Source organism: Zalophus californianus, chromosome 7 (genome assembly GCF_009762305.2).
Source record: "Zalophus californianus isolate mZalCal1 chromosome 7, mZalCal1.pri.v2, whole genome shotgun sequence".
Taxonomy (NCBI): Eukaryota; Metazoa; Chordata; class Mammalia; order Carnivora; family Otariidae; genus Zalophus; species Zalophus californianus.
The window spans coordinates 55,162,664-55,182,645 of NC_045601.1; the positions used below are offsets into that span (position 1 = coordinate 55,162,664).

General features: G+C 41.2%; 1 protein-coding gene across 1 annotated transcript; it reads right to left on the bottom strand.

The window, feature by feature from the left end:
- Positions 1 to 12,541: 12,541 nt before the first annotated feature.
- On the bottom strand, positions 12,542 to 13,229 carry LOC113927778 (NADH dehydrogenase [ubiquinone] iron-sulfur protein 5-like). Its single transcript, XM_035728704.1, has one exon. It carries the CDS (start codon positions 13,096 to 13,098, stop codon positions 12,661 to 12,663), a length of 438 nt encoding a protein of 145 aa, XP_035584597.1. The 5' UTR covers positions 13,099 to 13,229; the 3' UTR covers positions 12,542 to 12,660.
- Between the last annotated feature and the right edge of the window lie 6,753 nt (positions 13,230 to 19,982).

A 19,982-nucleotide genomic window follows, 5' to 3' on the forward strand; every position in this document is an offset into this window, starting at 1 on the left:
TCCCTTATAAACTCTAACATTATTCTCCTTTTTTAATGTCATTTTTTTCTTCTGTTGAAGAAACCATATTCTTTATCATGTAGAATAATCCCATATTCTGGATTTGGTAGATTTCTTCCTGGTAATATCTTTCAACTTGTTTCTCTAATCCTTATGCTTCCTATTAACTGGCAATTAGATCTTGAGTCTTGATTGATTCAGACTTAGTTGGGTTTTATTTATTTTTGTTTGTTTTTTTTTTGAGAGGGCAGCTGATGGCAAAAATGTGTCATGGGAAGATGATGTATGTGTCTTATTGACTCACATCACAAAGCACCTACTGTCTGATTGTCACACTTTTAAAGGCACTAAAACTGGCCAAGCCAGTGGGTTTAGGTGTCAGCCCAATCCCTCTGTTATAAAATTCTTGCAGATTGGAGGGGGATATGTTCTTAAAGTGTTTTTCTGAACACATCAGGAAAGGGTGCTTCTTTCAAAAACACAAACCTTCACTAGCAAGAAAATTAAAATTACCCCCAATTTCACCTTCCAGATACAAACACACACATGCACATGCACATAAATGCTGTGTGTTTAGTTTTGTATCTAGCTTTTTTCAGTTAACATGACTTGAGAGCGGCATTTAGATACACTTAATCCTGTGCAACAAATAGGAAGCAAAGAGCCTCCTTGGTGTTATGATCATGAGATTTCTCTGGTATCCCTATTGAATGTCAACCCCTCATCTACTTTGAAGGCATCTAAAGTAACATAAAGTACACACCCTCTAGACCCTCATCGTCACTGCTGGCATTTACTGGAGAGGTTTTGGATCATTTAGGTTGGGAACCAGTTTGTATAGTCTGCCACTCCAGAAGGTTTTAAGATGAATCCTTGAATCAGGTTTCTCTCCTCAAAGCTTCTGGTGGCCCAAAGAAGCCAATGGTCAGACATTAAATGTGCAACTAAAAATGTGTCTTGATAGTATACCAAACCTAAAATCAGTGTCCCAGGTAGATACTCTGTATATTTAAATTGTGTAAAACCAAATAACCCCATATAGCATGGCTTCATATTAGATACCCAGAAGGTCACTGTTTAGCAATTTGATTGAAAATCCACACGAATATTGCAGATGCTTTCTGGGTAAAGTGGGCATCCTAGTAACATTTGTTCTGACAATATTCCAGGCCTGAATCAGCTGCGTCTCACTATGCTACAGAACTAGAGGCTTATCTGTGCCCCTGAACAGATGTCTACCTAGAGCCTCTAGTATATTTTTCTTAATTGATGTTGAAATAATTCAGCTTAAAAGCCAATACTTTTCTAAGATAATCAAGAAGGTGGATAAAAAGTTTTACATTATTTTACTATAAAATATACTCTGAATTCTAGGATGGAAAATTGCTTTCACATGGCAGTGAGAGAGGATTGGCTTTTGAAGGTTTCTTTGGGTAGCCAAGCACCAAAGACCAGTACTTCAAAAGTGAGCTGTTTGCCTTTTTGTGTCACAGCTCTGGGTACTGAGATTTATTCTGAAAGTATGGAAGAAGCATAGGGCCTCCTTCTAATGTTGCTTGTGGGCCCACAGAGTGGTGTGATGCTTCTGCGTGGAGAGAAGTCTGCAACAGAACACAGCTTTGGTGCCTGTGCTTGAGCCCATCCTGACCCAACTCCTGACTTCTGATGTGCCAGAAGCTCTTTAGTCTCAAGTGAGGACAGAGTAAAATTTCATACACTAGAGAACACTGGCCATGTTTCTCCAGTTTCCTGATCAAATGTCAACCCCCCACCTACCCTACAGACCATCTAAGTAACATAAATACATGCCCTCTAGAGCCTAGTTGCCATTGCTAGAGTTTCCTGAAGTGGTTTTAGATGACTTAGGTTGAGAAATACTCATTATTCTGCCACCAAATGGTGGTAAGATCTATCATTGGATCAAGTCTGTTCTGCACCCCTCTCCTGGGGGCCTCCATGTCTGAAGCACTCTAGGGGAAGCTCTTAAGAACTGCTTTCACTGAGCTGCCCTCCAAAGTTTTGCTTTTGGCTTTAACACGTCAAAAAGGTAAGCAAGCAGAGGATAGCCATGTGCAAATTGCTTCTGGTTTATAAAGTATTGTCAAGGATAGAGTCTACAAGACACTCAGTGTAAGGCTACACTTGAGAAATTTCTTTTTGGGTTGAGAGCAAGGATCAACAAAAAGACTCTTCTTACAAAACTGGTGGGCATTCTCCTTTTTAATAATAGCCATTATAACCAAAATATCTCAGAACAGTGGCTTACACGGGAGGAAGTTTATTATTATTTTGTGTAAAACGCCACAGAGAGGAGGTCCAGAGCTGGTAAGAGGCTCTGCCATCATCAACACACAGCTTCCATCTTTGGGTTTAAAGTGATTGCTCCAAGGGACAAAGGACAAGAGAACCCAGAACTGGCCCACTTGTGTTCACCTCCCACGAGACAGAAATTAGTCTCATGGCCATGCCTGGCTGTGAGGGAGAATGAGAAGAGAGAAAGGAGGCATTGCTATTGGTAGACAAACAGAGTCTGCCAGCATTTGCCCCTCCAGCCATCCAGATAGCCATGTTATTCTTCTCGCACAGGCAACATTCTCCGTCAGATTACAGTCCAGAATCTGCACAGCCCACAGTCTCTCCCATGCCCCCCATCAAGTATAGCTCCAACTCCTGTGATCTGGTGACCTACAAATTAAGAGACGAGTTACCTTCAGGCCCGCCTTCCATCCCAATACCACAGTAAACAGAGCTTTATGACCATTTTATTGTGGATAAACACAATAACAACTCCCATTTAGAAAAGTGAAAAATGATAAACATGCAGCAGCCACTAGTCCATAGCAGCTGTCGAACACCCCTGGACAGGAATTGCAGGCTTCATGCCCCTGGCAGTGCAAGGGCGCCTTGTGCTGGAAGCCCCAGTGCTGGAAGCAACTCCCCTGTGGATTGCCCTCCCTGGCTCACTGAGACATGTTCTTGTCTTTATCTTTCATGGCCACATATGAAGTGAGCATAGCTCATTGTCTGCTGGTGAAAGTTTAGGAGACTGAGGATTACTTTAAGGTTCAGATAGCTTTTGCAGGCCAGTCTTGTAGTTTCTTTGGCAATACAGTTCCCTTAAAACCTGATAGACTTATGGTCTACTTATTTCCTGTCAGTTCCAGATGCCAGTAACCACTGCCAAAGATCTCATCTATCCATACCTCTTAAGCCAGAAGATTCTGTTCTTTCATTTCCTGGTCTCCATGTTCAACATACCTCTCCCTCCCATATTGCTGGAGCCTCCCCAGAGGCCATCTGAACCAACAGGCTTGAATGACAAGGCAACAGCCTCAATCTTTACCTTGAGAGTGGCCCCATTGTCTAGTAGGAAACATTCTGTATTAGGCTCTGAGGAAGGCTTGAATGTATTTGGTGGTACAAAAGCAGCTGTATTTGCAACCCTTTGAATTACCAGACTTTCATTCCATTTAGATTGCCGGCTGCACGTAAGAGAGAACTGCCTTGAGCAGAGATCTGCTTACAAGCTGATGAGCCCTCACCTGAGTTAAGGTCTGTTGTAAGACTTTGCTAAGGTTGCCAAATCTATCACTGATGGTAGTTTTAACAGATGTTTACCGTGACACAACAATGGTCAACAGCTTTACAGATTTCAGTATCTTTGTCCTCAATGCCTGTTCCCTGACCATTAAGGCACTGTCATCTATTTCAGGGTTTCTATTTTTACTACAGGATTCGACTTCTAGATATCTACTTTTGTACTGGTAAAATATAATTGAAGCTAATGAAACAAAAAGATCCAAAACTGCAGTAGCTTCAGCGAAGTAATAGCCTAAACGTCAGCAGTCCAGGTACAAAGATTCTGCCATCCTGAACACACAGCCTTTCTGAGTTCTAAATTGCTGCCCCAACTCCTGCCATTTCATCTGTATCCCATCTTTATGTCCATCACACTAAAGTTGTGAATTACACATATCAATTCCACTTATAGCCCATTGGCTAGAAGTTACTCTTATAGCTGGGTTAGCTGTAAGAAAAATGTGAAATATCATTTTAAGAAAGGAGTAGACATGAGTGAGCAGCTATAATTCCCACTACAGAATTGAATTATCTTAGTTTTGGTTTTTGTTTCTTTTAATGTCCAGGCAATCAAGAAGCCAAAGTCAAATTTGTAGCACTTACGTATATAAATAAATACACATACGCAAAGTTACTGTATTTAAAACATTCTATGTTTTTCCTCTGTATAGTTTTGATTTTATATTTTGATTTCATTAAACTTTTTAGACATACATACTTTACTGTAAGGTGACTCAAGTCTTTTTCAGAAAGGGCTGTGGTATAAACAAACTATAAATGTGAATATGAATAATACAAATTCTAACATGGGATACTCTCAAGTAACATTCAGCCTCATTTTCTCATTTACTTTAGAAAATGTTTGTTATCTAAAATATACCAAGACTGAACTCCATTTAACTTGCAGTGTGATGAACTGCCTAACATATTACCTGATATTACACCATTACTAAGGTTTCATTCCTTGGCTAAAAAGTTATACCATACTAAACTATAAATACTGTTAGAAGTAATCATTTAAAGTAGTAATATCAGTCATTACCGCTGTAGTGAGAATTAGCTAAACAGGTATAATTGTAATACTTCTTAGAAGGGATGGGTCTAAGGAAATGTAATACAATACCTATGAGCCTTCATCTTGGGCAGGGAGAGAAGCTCCTGGAAGGTTGTAAAGTGGACACTACAGGAAGCCTCACCAACTCTGGATGGCTTGTTGAGGCACACTAGGGCAAAGGAGTAGAGGGAGGTGGAGGAGGAGCTTGATAATCGTTAACTTTTGTTGTGTACTTAGCTATGCCCAGGAACTTGTACGGGCTTTACATGCACGTATTACCTCATTTAAAACAAGAGGGCCCTGGAAATCACACAGGGGAAGACAGACGTAGTGTGTCAGGAAACTGAAGACAACTGCTACCGTTGTCTTGTACTTGTTTACCAAGAGCTTTCCCTGAGCTGGTTTCATCTGACCCTGCAGGAGCACTGTCGAGTAGGCTGGTAAAGCAACAAGGTCCAAAGAGGCCAGGTAAGATGTCAGTCGCGGAGCTGAGACTCCAACCTATATCTCCCCCTCACCAAACTCATCTTGCTATGCCACAACCATGCCTCCCAATCCAATGTCATTCCATAAAGAGTTTGTCTCATATCTAAAAACAAAGGTTAAGGATGCTTTTAAGTGGGGATATGGGAACATTTTTAGGTAAACAATGGAATAAAATGTTTCACCATGAAAACATCATAAATACTCCGAAAGCTGAGTAAGAATTTTTCATGGTGGCTGAGGTGTTAGGCCCCCTGGTTAGGCCAGTCCCCCCTCGTTCACGTTCCCTCCTCCTTGGGGACGTTGTACCTTACCTTCATTCTCACCTTCAGCCTTTCACATTTCTAAATCTGGCCCATACCACATGAAGGGGAGCCCTCCCCGCATTGGCCCCTAGCTTTTACCTCAGTGCTCTCCTTTCTGTTGTTCTCAAGCTTTTCATCAGTAGGCGCCATTCACACCTCACATCTATTTACACGTTCGCCTGAAAACAGGTCTTTGCTTGTGACACCCATTCTCAGTAAAGTGGTTAATTATCTCCTGATGCCAAAGTCCATGGACTCTTCTCAGCTTCTTCCTTTCTTGATCTTTCTGGGGCATTTGACAGGACCAGCCACTCCCTCCCTCCTCTCTTGTCTTCCGTGACACCACCCACTCTTGGTTCACCTGCTATGTCTTGGAACATTCTTCCTCGGAATTCTTGTTGAATTAAATAAACTTCTCTGTCCATCTCTCAAATATTAGGCTCCCTGAGTGTTTTTCTGTTTCATTCCTATTTTCTCACTCTACCTGCTCTACCTGGATACTTGTCTCCATCTCCATCTCCATCTTTAGCTCATCTTATATCTATATCTCCATTCCCCAGGCCCCTGAAGAAAGAGCTTATTTTTTATTGGACAATGGACATTTTCCCTACCAATATCTATAAACAACTGAAATTCAGTACTTTTGAAATTGAACTTCTTACATTTTCCCCTACTCAGTCCCAGACATCTTCCCACATTGCTCATGCTAACTGGTGACACCACTATCCATCTAATTTCCCCAAGGAGAAGGCTAGGATCAGGCAGGACTGCTTCCTTTGCTGACCCCACACCCAGTCATTCTTCAGGTCTTACTGATTTTGCCTTCTAGCCATCTCTGGGATCCACCGTCTCCTCATCATCCTCCCCACTACAGCTGAAGTTCAGACCATCCTTGGCTCCTGCCCAGAGAGTGGCAATAGTTTCCCAATTGGTCCCAGTGCCTCTGGGCTCATTTCTTTTCCATCCAAGCAGCCTAACAAATTGGTCTTGCTAAAACACAAGTCCAATTCTTCTTAAAACCCTTAAAAAGTCCCCCAAAGGCTACAAAATGAAATCAAAGCTTCTCCGTAGGGCATGCAAACTTTTTAAGAGCAGCATCCTATTTTTCTACCTCATTCCCTGTTATTCTTCCATCCATCAACCCTTCCTACCAATCTCCTCCTGCCTCCATTCCTTTATCTGATATGCTCTTCTTTTTTTCAAATTCTGTCTATAATCCTGTGTAATCTCTGCCATCTATTCAACAAGTATTTCTGAATGTCCCTACCAGAGGTCTATTCCAAGGACATTGGGACTGTAGAAAAAAAGAGCACCTACATTTGCCTCAGGAAATCTGCACAGAAAAGTATAATGCTTGTGCTGAGCTTTAAAGGTAAGGGAAAGCCTTTTCCATGAAGGCTTCCTTGACCTCCAAGGATTTTATGTCCTACTTATTTCCGGTATCACACTGCTGCCCCAGTACGTTGACTTCCTTGTTTCACCTGGTGGCCTGTGAGCTCCTTTAGCGTAGGGACTACATGGTAGCCCTGGGAGTATCCCAGTGCCAGGTACAGGGTCAGCGCTTTGTAGGCCTCAATAAACTCGTTAAATTAGATTGAATCAGAGTAGCCCAAGGCCACTGAGCTCATTAGTGGCAAGTGGTTGGCTAAAGAGAAGTGGCACCCCATCCTCGGGAAGACTGGGCCTGGAATCTTGACCTCATTAGCACCCTGTTCCAACCTAACCTGCCAACTGGCTCTGACTTTCCAAATGTTAACACTACACATCAGCACGTGTGAGCTAAGTATGTGCACACCAAGTATCAACACGGCATATGGATATGTAGTATATGGAAACTAAACTCATTTCACTCACCAAGTTTACAGCCCTTTTAAACCTCCTGGGTTAGTTTTGAATCAAACCCAGATTTTCTAGTGTTTCAGTTCATTTTCTTTTGGCAAACACATCTTCCTGTTGTTAAGAAGAAAGACTTTACAAAGATTATTTAAAAGTTTAACTGGTTTCTTAAACATCAGCTAGCTCTTATAATCCAGGATTTTAATGGTATGGGTGTAAATGAATTAGAAACACATGGATTAATATCCCCCTAGAATCCTCAGGCTAATTATAGGAGATACTTGAGGAAAAATATAGTTGAGGTTTCATCATATACCAAATGTAAAATATTTTAAGATAGTCTGTGAGCTCAAAGTCTGACTCTGCCAGCCTGTAGGAATTAGTATGTATGTAAGTGAACTATTTAGTAAGTAGAGTTATCATGAGTGGAGTGAAACTCCTTAGGCCATACGGTCCTCTTTGAACAAAATGGCTGCTACCAGACGGTGAGGCAGGCCTCGAATTCAGGGTTTTGATCTCTGATCCAACTGGTAACACAGAGAAGCTTCCTTTCACGTTCTGTACAGCAGCCCTGTGGAGGTTGGTGCCCTTAATGTTGTTTCCTTAGGAGTGCTGGATATGCAGAGACATGAGACACTAGAGTGAACAGGAAAGCAGTGCAGGGGTCCGACCTGTCTCTTTAATGGAAACTCTTTCTTTCATTATGAAACTACTGCCTCATTTGGCACAAGTTGAGTACATGCTGGGAGTAGAACAGGGTAATTGCAGGTCATGATGATCTAGAAGGATTAGTTAGTTTGTATAAACATGTTCCGAGTCCAGCTATGTTTCAGTTAAGCTGCACACAGAAATACCAAAGCAGGCCAGCCTTGGTGCAGTGTCACAAACTGTTTATTTGTACAAGAGATCCCTAGAAGTCTACTAATCCAGGAGACAGCCATTTTAGGGAATTAATGGGACCCTCTCTGTAGTGGTTATTTTGAAACCAGATTAGACCAGGCCCTTGAGAAAGCGGCATAGAAAGTAATTCCACGTGGGCTCCTGTTGTGAAGCAGGGACAGTGGATCTTTTGAAAGAACTTGCCTATCACAAATGTCTGTTGATTGCATTTGTTCTAGAAGGATATAAACCATGAAGGGTACGAGGCTGTGGCTTACACATTTATGTAGGAATGCTATTTATGTAGGGCACGGCTTCTGTGTGGAACTTGCTTTCCTTCTTGCCTGTTGAGAAATAGCTGTAAATTTCCTGGGGTTCAAGCAGGCCTTCAAGAAGCTCCTTTTGCATTTTGATGCCTCTAATGAAAACCACAAATGGAAGCTACCCTGGTCATTGTTCACTAAACATTTACTGAGCATTTCCTGTGGCCAGGGACCCAGTTCAGGACTGGATACAGAGATGATAGAGATAACAGGAAAAACAATGTAACATCTTCAAGAAGGTTACAGTCTGGTTTTGGAGGGAAGGGGGAGGGAAGAGACAGATAATGTAAACAGACCATAAACGTATAAGGAGATAAGTGGTGGAACAAAGTTAAGGACAAAGCGCTGGGTGGGTTCGAACTCCACAGGGAAGGAAGCAATTCCCTTTGTGAGTTGTCTGGGGAGATCAAGAAAACCTTCTCAGGGGAGGTGATTTTCAGGCAGGTCTTAAAGGATGGGTTGGAGTTGGGTAGTCCATCAAAGTCACCAGCACCAATAGGTAGGGAGAGAGGTAATGAGGATCAGCAAGAAAAGAACTTGTCCAAATGGGCTCAGGATAGACTTTTGATTGGCATACTCTGTATCTCCCATTTAAAGAATAGTTTCGTTTCTGTCTTTATTTCTGTGACAAGCTGCTTCTCATTTGTTGCTTTGACTTCTCTCTTATACCTAATCTCCTTTGGCAATCTTGATTCAATTCAATTTGGCGTTTATTGACATCTTATGATTTTCAGCTTTATATCAGCCCTGTGGGAGACACAAGAGGTCCTGTTCTCCAAGGCTTGGGTGGGCTTGGCTTTCATGCCCTCATTACAGTGTTTTGGAAGCAGGTTGATAAAAATTATCTTCTAGTCCTTAAAAGCCATCCAAATGGACAGTTGACAACTCAGCCTTGTCTCAATTGGGAGGTTAGTGAAAATGTCACAAAATATGCTAGGCATGGATGTTGATGTTTCTGATGTAAACTGTAACTGAAGCTAAAGATGGTGCAATACAAATCCTTTCTTATGACAAACCCAATCCCCAGGAGTGAGACCACAGGCTGATTCATTTATCTTTCGTATGTTTTGGGACAAGCACAATTTTTCCAAAATCTGAAATTGTCTATTATAGGAATGTATGCCTAAGGGCAATATAAATGAAGATATTCCTGGCACTAACTCTCCTGAGTTATAAGGATAAGAATCTCTAAGATCCTATCTTTAAAAACCTACAATGTTGTGTGAATTTTTTCCCCACACCTCTTTTATTTTATTGGCAGATCAAGGAAGGGAAATGCTAACCTAGTTATTAGTTTGACTCAATAGACCCCCTTGTCTGAGGGAAAAAAAAAAAAAGTGATATGAATGGTAACAACCCCAAAATAAACTCAAGCTGGCATTCACCACTCTCCTCTGAGGAATAAAAACTAGATCTTATTCTTTTAAGTGTTTATATTTTGTATACCTGGAAAATCTTATAAAACAGAAAGGAAAAGGCGAGGCCAAGGCAACTGAGGTCAAGAGCGATTACACTGGGTCTGTAAGTACCAGGATAGAAGGGGTACTGAGAACCTCTGCCACCCACTCAGGACACCAAACCCAGATCCTTCTCACATTAAACATGCAATAAACCCAGGAGGGTTTCTCTGCGGCGCTTGCCATTGAAAATGTTCAAACTAGCTTCCAGAATTCTCTGCATCACTGGGAGGAAGGGGACCGCCCAATGAACTTCCAGCTAAACACTCTCTTGAATTCTAGTTGTTTTTTTATTTTTTTTCCTTCCCACTCTATTCCCAGGAACCAAATTGAGTTCACAAGAAAATATTAAACTATTTAAGAAGTCACGTGCTTCAACTTTGATGCTGACTCTAAAAACAAGAGGCCTAACGTCTTGGATTCATTTATTGGGGGGGTTGTTTTTTGTTGTTTTGCATTCCAGTCATTTTGGCATTTACCAAGTGACTAATACTCCTTGGCAATATCAGTTTATGCTGAACCCAGGACCTTTCATTCAGGCCAAGTATGCTCATGATTATTCAGGTATTTTTGTGAGGTTAGCTGGCCCAATCACTTAAAACTCTGTATGGTCAACACAATGTTTTCTCATTTGTTTTCTTATTTGATCCTTAAAACTGACCTATGAGGTAGACTGAAAAGGTTTGATTATTCACCTTGCACAGATGGGGAAAGCAGACCCAGAGAGGCTAATTTAGACCCAGTTATACTAATTTCAGCCTTAATAAGTAGCAGAGTTAAGGCTTACAACTAAGTTTCACCTCTCCAGGCTCAGATTTGTTCCCACCACACAGGAGGCGGTGTACAGTCAAAGAAATTGTGGGCTGGGTGTAAATCCCCACCCTGCCAACCACCGGCTGCCTGACTTGATTATTTCAGCAGAGATAAGACCTTTCAGTCAGTGACCCAGGCAGGATGATGACCAGCTGTTCCTCAAATTGATAATCTCTGAATGTTTATCTCTATTTAGCGAGGGTATAGATAAACTGATTTTCTAATAACAAAAATTCATCGTATCTTTGCTTTAGACAATATGTCCATTCCCCCTTGTCCTATAGCTCCAGCTCCTTTAAGTCAAAAGTGTTAATGGCCCATAGACACGTCATTAAAGACCTAGAGCAGCATAAGGAGAAGCTCCACATGGTACGTTACTTGAGAAAGCCCGTTTGGATACACCCCTCTCCCAAGTCTCTCCTCTCCCTCCCTTTCTCTTTCAGTGTCCCTCCTCCCCAGCTCTGACATCCTGTTCACAGGTCTTATGCCTCCTGAAATCTCTCTCCCTTTCTTGGCAGAGTAACTTAACTTCGTCTCAGCTGCTCTCCCTCTAAACTTGCACCCTCCCTCTACAGAATAATAGAAATCTTCAAGTATGTCAAAGATCATTTCACTGGGAATAAAGACTTCCTTGAACTCAACAAACCAAAGAACCAGGGCTAAGCAGCAGACTCTATCTGATGAGGAGTAAGGCAGTAAGGACATTGTTAAAATACGTATGTAAATTTTGTCTTGCTCTTTGATTAAATTCAAATGAGGGATTAATACACATGCTAAGCAGAAGTGGGACCAATTTACATTTCACCAGTTTTATAAGAAACCATGGGATAAAACCATTCTGAGCTGATGCCATATTCCCAATCAATTTCAAAATATTTAAATTCCTTTCGTTGTGTTTTTTCAACTCTTTTAGAAGATTTAGTAATTCTAAAATAGCCTCAAAATATATGAAGTAAAATTTATAGCACTATAGGTAGAAATTTAAAAATACAATAACTTACTAGATTTCAATATGTCTTAGTTATTTGAAGGTCAAAAATACACTAAAATGTAGAGCATTTGAGTAACATAACTAATATGCATGATCTAATGGGCACATATACAGATCCTACACCCAGCAATTAGAGAATATACATCCTTCTCAAGCACATTGAAACATTTAAAAAAAAAAAAAAACCCAAAATTAATGTGAAACAACTAAGAAGGAAGAGATTCTGTGATACAGATAAGAATTAACTTGATTCTCTTTTTAAATTTTTTTCTTAATTTTGAGCATTACTAGCACTAAGTGAGCATAATGCTTATAATCATTGTTCCTGAAGCCATGATCACCCATGTGAAACCCATCATTTTTTTCCATTTGCAGACCCTGCCATGAATTGAGAGGGAACTGCTTGCATCTTTGACAACATAATTGAATTGTATGAGCAATCCGACTCAGCTGTTCATGTTTATTTTTTTCAGCTTTACTGCGGTATAATTGACAAATAAAATAGTAAGATATTTAAAGTGTACATTATGATAATTTGATATACGTATACATTGTAAAAGGATCTCACAGTCGAGTTAATTAACATAGCCATTACCTCACATATTTGCTTTATTTTATTTTTGGTGAGAACATTCTCTTAGCAAATTTCAATGATACAATACAGTGTTACCAACTGTAGTCACCATGCTGTACATTAGGTCCCCAGACCTTATCACTGGAAGTGTGTACCCTTTTATTAACCTCTCCCTGTTTTCTCTACTCCCTAACCCCTGGCAACCACTTTTCTACTCCTTCTAAAAGTTTGACTTTTTTTTTTTTTCCAGGATAGAGCAATCCTTTATTTTTAGACACTTTCGCAAAGAGGTTTTCAGTAAATGAACTTTCCAGGGGAGAAGAGAGAACATGAAAATCAGCCTCCAGCCATCAGCAGCAGCTCTGCTCAGGGCCTACGATCCTCCTTGCCCAAGTGGTGAAGTGGAGGTGCGTACTTCCCTTCCTTTATTAGCTTATCTCGCTGCCTCCTGACGTCACTCAGATGTTTCATCGTTTTCTGCTGAAGCAGACATTCTACGAAATCATCAAATTCCATCTTGCACTCTTTCTCTGCACGGGTACCACCGATTCCATGCGCACATTCTATCCATTCTTTTTCAAAAGCATGGCATCGACCTGGAATCTTGTGAAGCTGCTCAGCACTTTGGATTGTCATCCAATGATCTAAGTGAAGGCCCAGCCTTTTCTGCACATCAAAGAAAGGCCTGGCGTCGCGCCACGGAGCCCTTGTCTCCTTGCAGGCCGCCACTACTGGATGATCTCTAAAAGTTTGACTTTTTTTATTTAAGATTTTTAAGATTTTCCAAGCTTTAAGAGACACCATTTAGTATTTGTCTTTCTCTCCATCTGGCTTATTTCACTTAGCATTGAGATCTATCCGTGTTATCACAGATGGCAGGATTTTATTCTTTCTCATAGCTGAATAATTTTCCATTGTATGTATGAACCACATCTTCTTTTTCCATTCATCCACTGATGCACATTTAGGTTGTTTCCATACCTTGCCTGTAATAAACACTGGAATGCAGATATCTCTTCAATAACCTGTTTTCATTTCCTTCGGATATATACCCAGAAGTGGGATTGCTGGATCATATGGTAGTTCTCTTTAATTTTTTGTGGAATTCTTGTACTGTTTTCCATAGTGATGGTACCCGTTTACATTCCCATGGGTTCCTTTTAAATAGTTTTTTCGGCAACTGCTCGGTTGTATCGCTCTTTCATTGGGCTCATCTTCTAAACATTGGTTTCCTCATCTGGAAAATGGGGATAGTATTTACGTGCACTGGTTTGATGAGAATTAAATGAGATGCCCTAATATAACACACCTAATCACAGTGTCTGTTCATGGGAGGTAATAGGCAAATCTGTGCCCTCACCCTTACCCACATATGCCCACAGTGCTTCTCCCATCACTCCAGACCAAACTCCCATCAAATATTGTCAACTTGGGCGCCTGGGTGGCTCAGTCGGTTAAGCGACTGCCTTCGGCTCAGGTCATAATCCCGGAGGCCCGGGATCGAGTCCCACATCGGGCTCCCTGGCAGGGAGTCTGTTCCTCCCTCTGACCCTACCCCCTCTTGTGCTCTCTCTCTCTTACTCTCTCTCTCAAATAAATAAAAAAATACAATCTTAAAAAAAATATATCGTCAACTTTCCTGGGGACAGGACCTTGTCTTTCTTCTTCTCCTCCTCCTTCTCCTCCTTCTTCTCCTCCTTCTCAGATGCCCCTCTCCTTCTTCTTAAGACTTAAATATTTAGGGGCGCCTGGGTGGCTCAGTCGGCTAAGCAGCTGCCTTCAGGTCAGGTCATGATCCCACGGTCCTGGGATTGAGTCCCTCATCGTGCTCCCTGCTCAGCGGAGAGCCTGCTTCTCCCTCTCCCTCTGCCTGCAGCTCTGCCTACTTGTGCTCTCTATCTTTCTGTGGCGGGGCGGGGCGGGGAGGAAGATTTTTTTTTAGAGTAGTTTCAGGCTCACCACAAAATTTCAAAATTACAGAGATTTCTCAGACACCCCTATCCCCATACATGCACAGCCCCCTCCATTATCAATGTCCTTCACCAGAGTGGTGCAATTGATGAACCTATGTCGACACATCATATTCACCCAAAGTCCTTACTTTACATTTCAGTTCATTCTTGGGGTTGTACATCCCATGGGTTCAAACAAATATATAATGACATAATGATATTATATTTTCACCACCTTAAAAAATCTTTTGTGCTCTGCCTATCCATTCTTCCTCTCCTTCCCCCAACCACAACAACCATTAATATTTTTACTATCTCCGTAGTTTTACCTTTTCCAGAATATCATATAGTTGGGATCATAGAATAGGTAGCCTTTTCAGATTGGCTTCTTTCATTTAGTAATACGCATTAAGTTTCCTCCATTTCTTTTCATGGCTTGATATCTCATTTCTTTTTAGCACTGAGTAATATTCCATTGTCTAGATATACCACAGTTTATCCATTCACCTACTGAAAGATATCTTGGTTGCTTCCAAGTTTTGAATTATGAATAAAGCTGATATAAACATTCACATGCAGGCTTTTGTATGGACATGTTTTCAACTCCTTTGGATGAATACCAAGGAGCACAATCAATGGATCATATGATAAGAGTATGTCAGTTTTTTAACAAACTACCAAACTATCTTCCAAAGTGGCTTTGCATTCCCAGCAGCAGTGAATGAGAGTTCTTCTTGCTCCACATCCTGTCCAATATTTGGTGTCAGTGTTCCAAATTTTGTCCATTCTAATAGGTGTACAGTAGTATCTCGTTATTGTTTTAAGGCCTTGACCTTTTATCCCTTATGCTTAGCATAATGTGACAAATGCTGAGTATGGAGAAGTCCCTCAGTAGATGTTTCTCAGTTGACTTTCCAAGTTAAGTAGATTCTCTCTTTCTCTCCCTCTCCTTGCCCCTGTCAATTTCCACACATATATACATGCATACACATACAACCATATGTATATACATATTTTAGCCTGAAATTTCCTTACATTTGTTAGTAACATACACTTATGTGACAATAAAAGTATTATCTTTTAGAAAAGAGATAAGAAGTCTTGGTTACTCAACATGGTGAGCCATTGATTCTTATACCTGAGAAAAAGTTAAAATGCCTACATTCATTGAAATTATCGTATCTGTGGCAAAGAGGACACAAGTTCTCAGGGTTCCACCTGGAAGATGAATGTTCCTTTTCCTTCCAAGAATGATTTTATCTGCCAGTGAAGGATAAAGGGGTCATTTGAAGTGACAGAGGCCTGAAATGCTGCCTCCAAGAAACACTGTTGCTAGTTTGGTTAATTCTTCCTCTCTGGCTGGAGTATAACTAACCCCCACAATGGAGTTTGCTATCTGACTCATGTTTTATTTGACTTCATTCTTAACCCATCTATGAGTGCTTTGTAGATTGGTGTTGTGTTTTGGAAATACAAAGAATGCTGGAGAATTCAAGTGAGGCTTTTAAAAATTGATCATTAATTTGGTAAATAACATCGTCCTAGCAAGAACATTTAAGTTTGACCCTTGGAATATAAACATTTTTAGGAAGTATATTAACTAATTTGTTAATTCACTTATAATTAATATCTTCTATTATTTTCTCTTACTCAAACACTACAGAATTATTTCCCTTGAGTCTCAATTATTCCACATCTTTTTGCTGTGAGCCGGTCCTCAGTCATGCATGAAGCATCTCCCATGTGTTGTGCACTCTATTAGACAGGACACCAGCGCCCTAACATGTATAGAGATCCAGGCTAGAGTACACATGGAAGCTCACGTGACATAGGCCTAAATATTTCAAGGTTGCAAATGACAAGATATGATCCATCCTTTCACCATGATAAATATACCTTCCTAACTACCTGGAAGGCCAGGTTCAAATTTAGAACCCTCAGGTTCCTTGAGGCTTCAGGCCCCAGCTCTCTGCCTAACTGCCTGCTCCTCCTAGTCCTGCTCTAACCTCATCCCTGGACACCTCCCATGCACACATGTGGACAGTCTAGCCTGTTTATACAGGTTCTGTCCATATGCTTCACGAATAGCTGCCTTGGCCAGTCCTCGGATCTAGGAGTGAGCACATACGTTCTTGGTCCCTTCTTAGAGGACAGATCTTGGGAAAGGGCTCGTCCAGGCCCCAAAGGGAGGATTGGACCTTTGGACAGGGAATTCTTGGGCTCTAGGTAAGCAAAGCATGGTCTAGAAACAGGGAGTGTAGGATCTGGGTAGACATGGAATCCGGGAAGGCACATCCCTGGTCCTGCTGACTTCTCACCTCAGGTATAGGGACACTGCTGGAGGACGGCCAAGGTAGGGTCTCTGAAGCACAACCCTCCATTTTCAGGGTTTAAGAGCAGTGCGTATGCTAGATAAGGAACTAAGATCCTGAATAGGCTGCAGATTGTTACCTCATAGTTCACTGAGGAGATGGACATATAAACAGTGAGCACTATACAATGTGGTGCATGCAATAATTTAGATGTGTGTATTGTGCTAGCATGACAGAAAAGGGTGGTGTCACTAGTCAAGTCAGGAGAAGTGTCATTGGAGCTCAGTCTTGAGAGATAAAGTACTCACCAGGCAATGTACACCTGGATGAGATGGCAAGGCAGAAGGGCGCCTGGGTGGCTCAGTTAGTTAAGCATCCAACTCTTGGTTTTGGCTCAGGTCATGATCTCAGGGTCGTGGGATCGAGCCCCACAACCGGCTCTGCACTCAGCCCAGAGTCTGCTTAAGACTCTCTCTCTGCCCCTCCCCCTTTGCACACTCTCTCCCTCTCTCAAATAAATAAATAAATTTTAAAATAAATAAATGTGATTTTGAGAAGACCCAAGCCCTTTGTTAGTCTCCCGGGTCATGTCACAAGCGAGCCACCTACAAATCAAGCAGGCTGGCAATCCCCTCTCTGGGAGAAGGCGTGACACAGGCTTCCAAGATTACAGAGCTTCCCTTGTGCCCATGTGTTTTCATGTTGATAAATGATTTGCCTTATGTACAAAATTTGATCTACCTGATTTAGTATTATTTCACAAAGAGTTTATCTTGCTTGAAGTGAATCCGGGCCCCTCTGTTTCTCCTTCTCTATATGAATCCTTCATGGGATATTCAGGAAAACAGTGCCATCCAAGAAAAACTGGGATTTAAAACTTTGGAATGTAGTAGAAGGTTTGGATGATGATGGGTTTATAATAACTGTAGAATTTCTAAAACCATGTACATTTATGTTTCTCAGGTCATTCCTACCCTTGTTTTTCATTGATAAGGGTTGGCTGTAACTGATTTCACATGCAGTTCTCAGATTTCATCTCCCCTTTATATTTTCTTTTCCCCATCCCAGAAATAATATATAGAAACCATAATAGTTTAGTTCAATTCCTCTAAGAGAATAACGGCTTTTTGCTCCCGGGGCAGTAATGTTTCGTGTCTAATGATTAAGAATAAATAATGGGGCACACGTTTCACTGGCAATCTAGGAAACAAATCAGTTGGAAAAACTATGCCCTGAATTTCTCAACTATTCTTAAGATTGGGTCAAAGTACAGGAAGAAAATAAACTCTTGCTCAAATTCTTGCCAGGCTTGGCCAAATCTCCTTTTGGAGGAAGCATATTCAGGGTAAACCCTCTGACTTGGCTTCTGTTCCTACTGGCACCCCATGGGATATTGGCTAAGTTGCTTAACTTCTCATTGTAAGCTTTCCTATCTGCACAAGAGGCATTTGATGATGATCATCTTGTCAACAAGCATTTATTGAGCGTCTATTTCCATGCACCACTGTACTAGGTACTCTACCAAGATGCCTGCCCGTCAGAGATATGGCAAGGATCAATGAGATAACAAAACTAAAATGTTCTAATATCCTTGAAAGAATGAAGCTGTGCCAGACCAAGAGATTCTGAATTTAAAGATTCATAAAGGTGAAGAATGGTCATCACAGTTTTCATAATCTTAAATCTATTTAGTTGACATGGAGATAAGTATTAATCCCCATACAGAAGAGTTAGCCCTGCACAGAGACAAGCTCTTGGAATATAAGTACAGACTACAGGATCTCCAAGGGGATTAGGGTAGAGAGCAAGCCTGGATAAATAGCTGCAAATTTATCATAAATACACTGGCAGTAAATAAATAAATGTATATATATATTGAGCAAAATCATTGCCTACGAAGAACACTATGCTTTTTATGCTCCAGTTGCCCTAGCAGATTAATCCTCTGCCTTTCTCCACCCTACTGTATGCGCTGGGCAACTGACCCCTAGGGACTCTGTCACCCAGTCTCCCTTGCCACTGCCTTCCAGTTCAGTTTGGCCAACAGGAAGCACCAGCAGGAGATCAGAGGTGGGACAGAGATGGTGATCAGGGTGTTTCCTCCTGTCTCTCTGTCTTCTTCAGGTGGGTCTTCGGCAGGGACTGTAGTCTCCACTAACTTCCATGGGGAACATGTACCATCATTTCCTCCCCTTGCCCTTTACACCTAACAGTGGTAACAGCTTCCCACTGTTGCTGATCTCTGGGTTCTTCAATGTCTCTTATTTGTTCTTTTGCCTGCCCATACCATTGTCAGTAGTTGTTTATTAAACTGTCTTTACTGGAAACTTCTGGGGTGAATTCTGTTTCTTACCAGGACCCTGACTAATATATACATGTTATAAGTTTTTTTTATACAGTCCATAGAGACCCTTATGTAGATCTAAGATATGTTTCATATGAAAACCAAAATACCTGAGTATTTGAATCAGCCTCTCCACAAGATGTCCCTGAGATGTTTAGATTTCATTTCTTTGAATTTCTTGAAATGCTCACACAGGAGCATTAAAATCCTCTGATGAAACCATTTTTAAGCTGAGAACTGATTGTGAGAATATCTTAGAATTGGTGAGAAACCCCAGGGAATACTTTGCACGTTGTTCTTTTTCCTTTACGTGGTTGATGACATGCATTTTATGTCAGAAGAAAGGAAAACATTCAGTAATTTTGGCTTTTCTTAGGCAATAATGGGTCTTGCAGGTCTGGGGATCGGATTTTATCTAAGAGGTTACACTGTACATGGATTGAAGCTTTGTGTCACACATGGAAAACACAATGAGGTGTCAGCAATCTGCAGTCTGGGAGGAAATTTACTCGATCCAGAGATGACCTTTTGTGACTCATTTTACCTCCCTTCTGCACTATGAACAAACATGCTACTGAGTGGGGAGCTGTAAATGAGTCCGTTTCCTGCAAACAAGATTTTAAGGAGACGCTCCAGTTGGTCACACACCAACACAAGATGATAAACTGTTGATTCCTTCCCTCCCGCTAGTGATACAAACCCTGGTCAGTGTTCTTAAACCAAATTTAATTTTAGCCTACAAAATCATAACAGAACTGAAAATTAGGTCAAAATAAGTCTGTCTCTGGTGGCAGTGACAGGGACTTTTGCACAAAGCCAAGTGATCTCACACTAGAAGCCCATTCCTGCTTAGTGTCATGGAAAACACATTTTTCTAACAGTCATGCTTCATTTGGTAGCCTTTGGCTAACTAAGTCTTCCTGGACTTAAAAATGGGCACTGAGGTGGGCTGGAGAAAGGGGAAGTTACATTCCAACCCTCTCTCCATGGGAGTCGGAAGGTCTATGTGAAAAAATATTTGTTTCCTCCCCACAATTTGTCTCTGTTCTTTATTTTTGGATATTAATGGGTGAGAAGGGC

Bases quoted from the DNA above. Each gene is read 5' to 3' on its own strand.
- LOC113927778 (XM_035728704.1), bottom strand. From the start codon at position 13,098: ATGGTGTCTCTTAAAGCTTGGAAAATCTTAAAAATCTTAAATAAAAAA.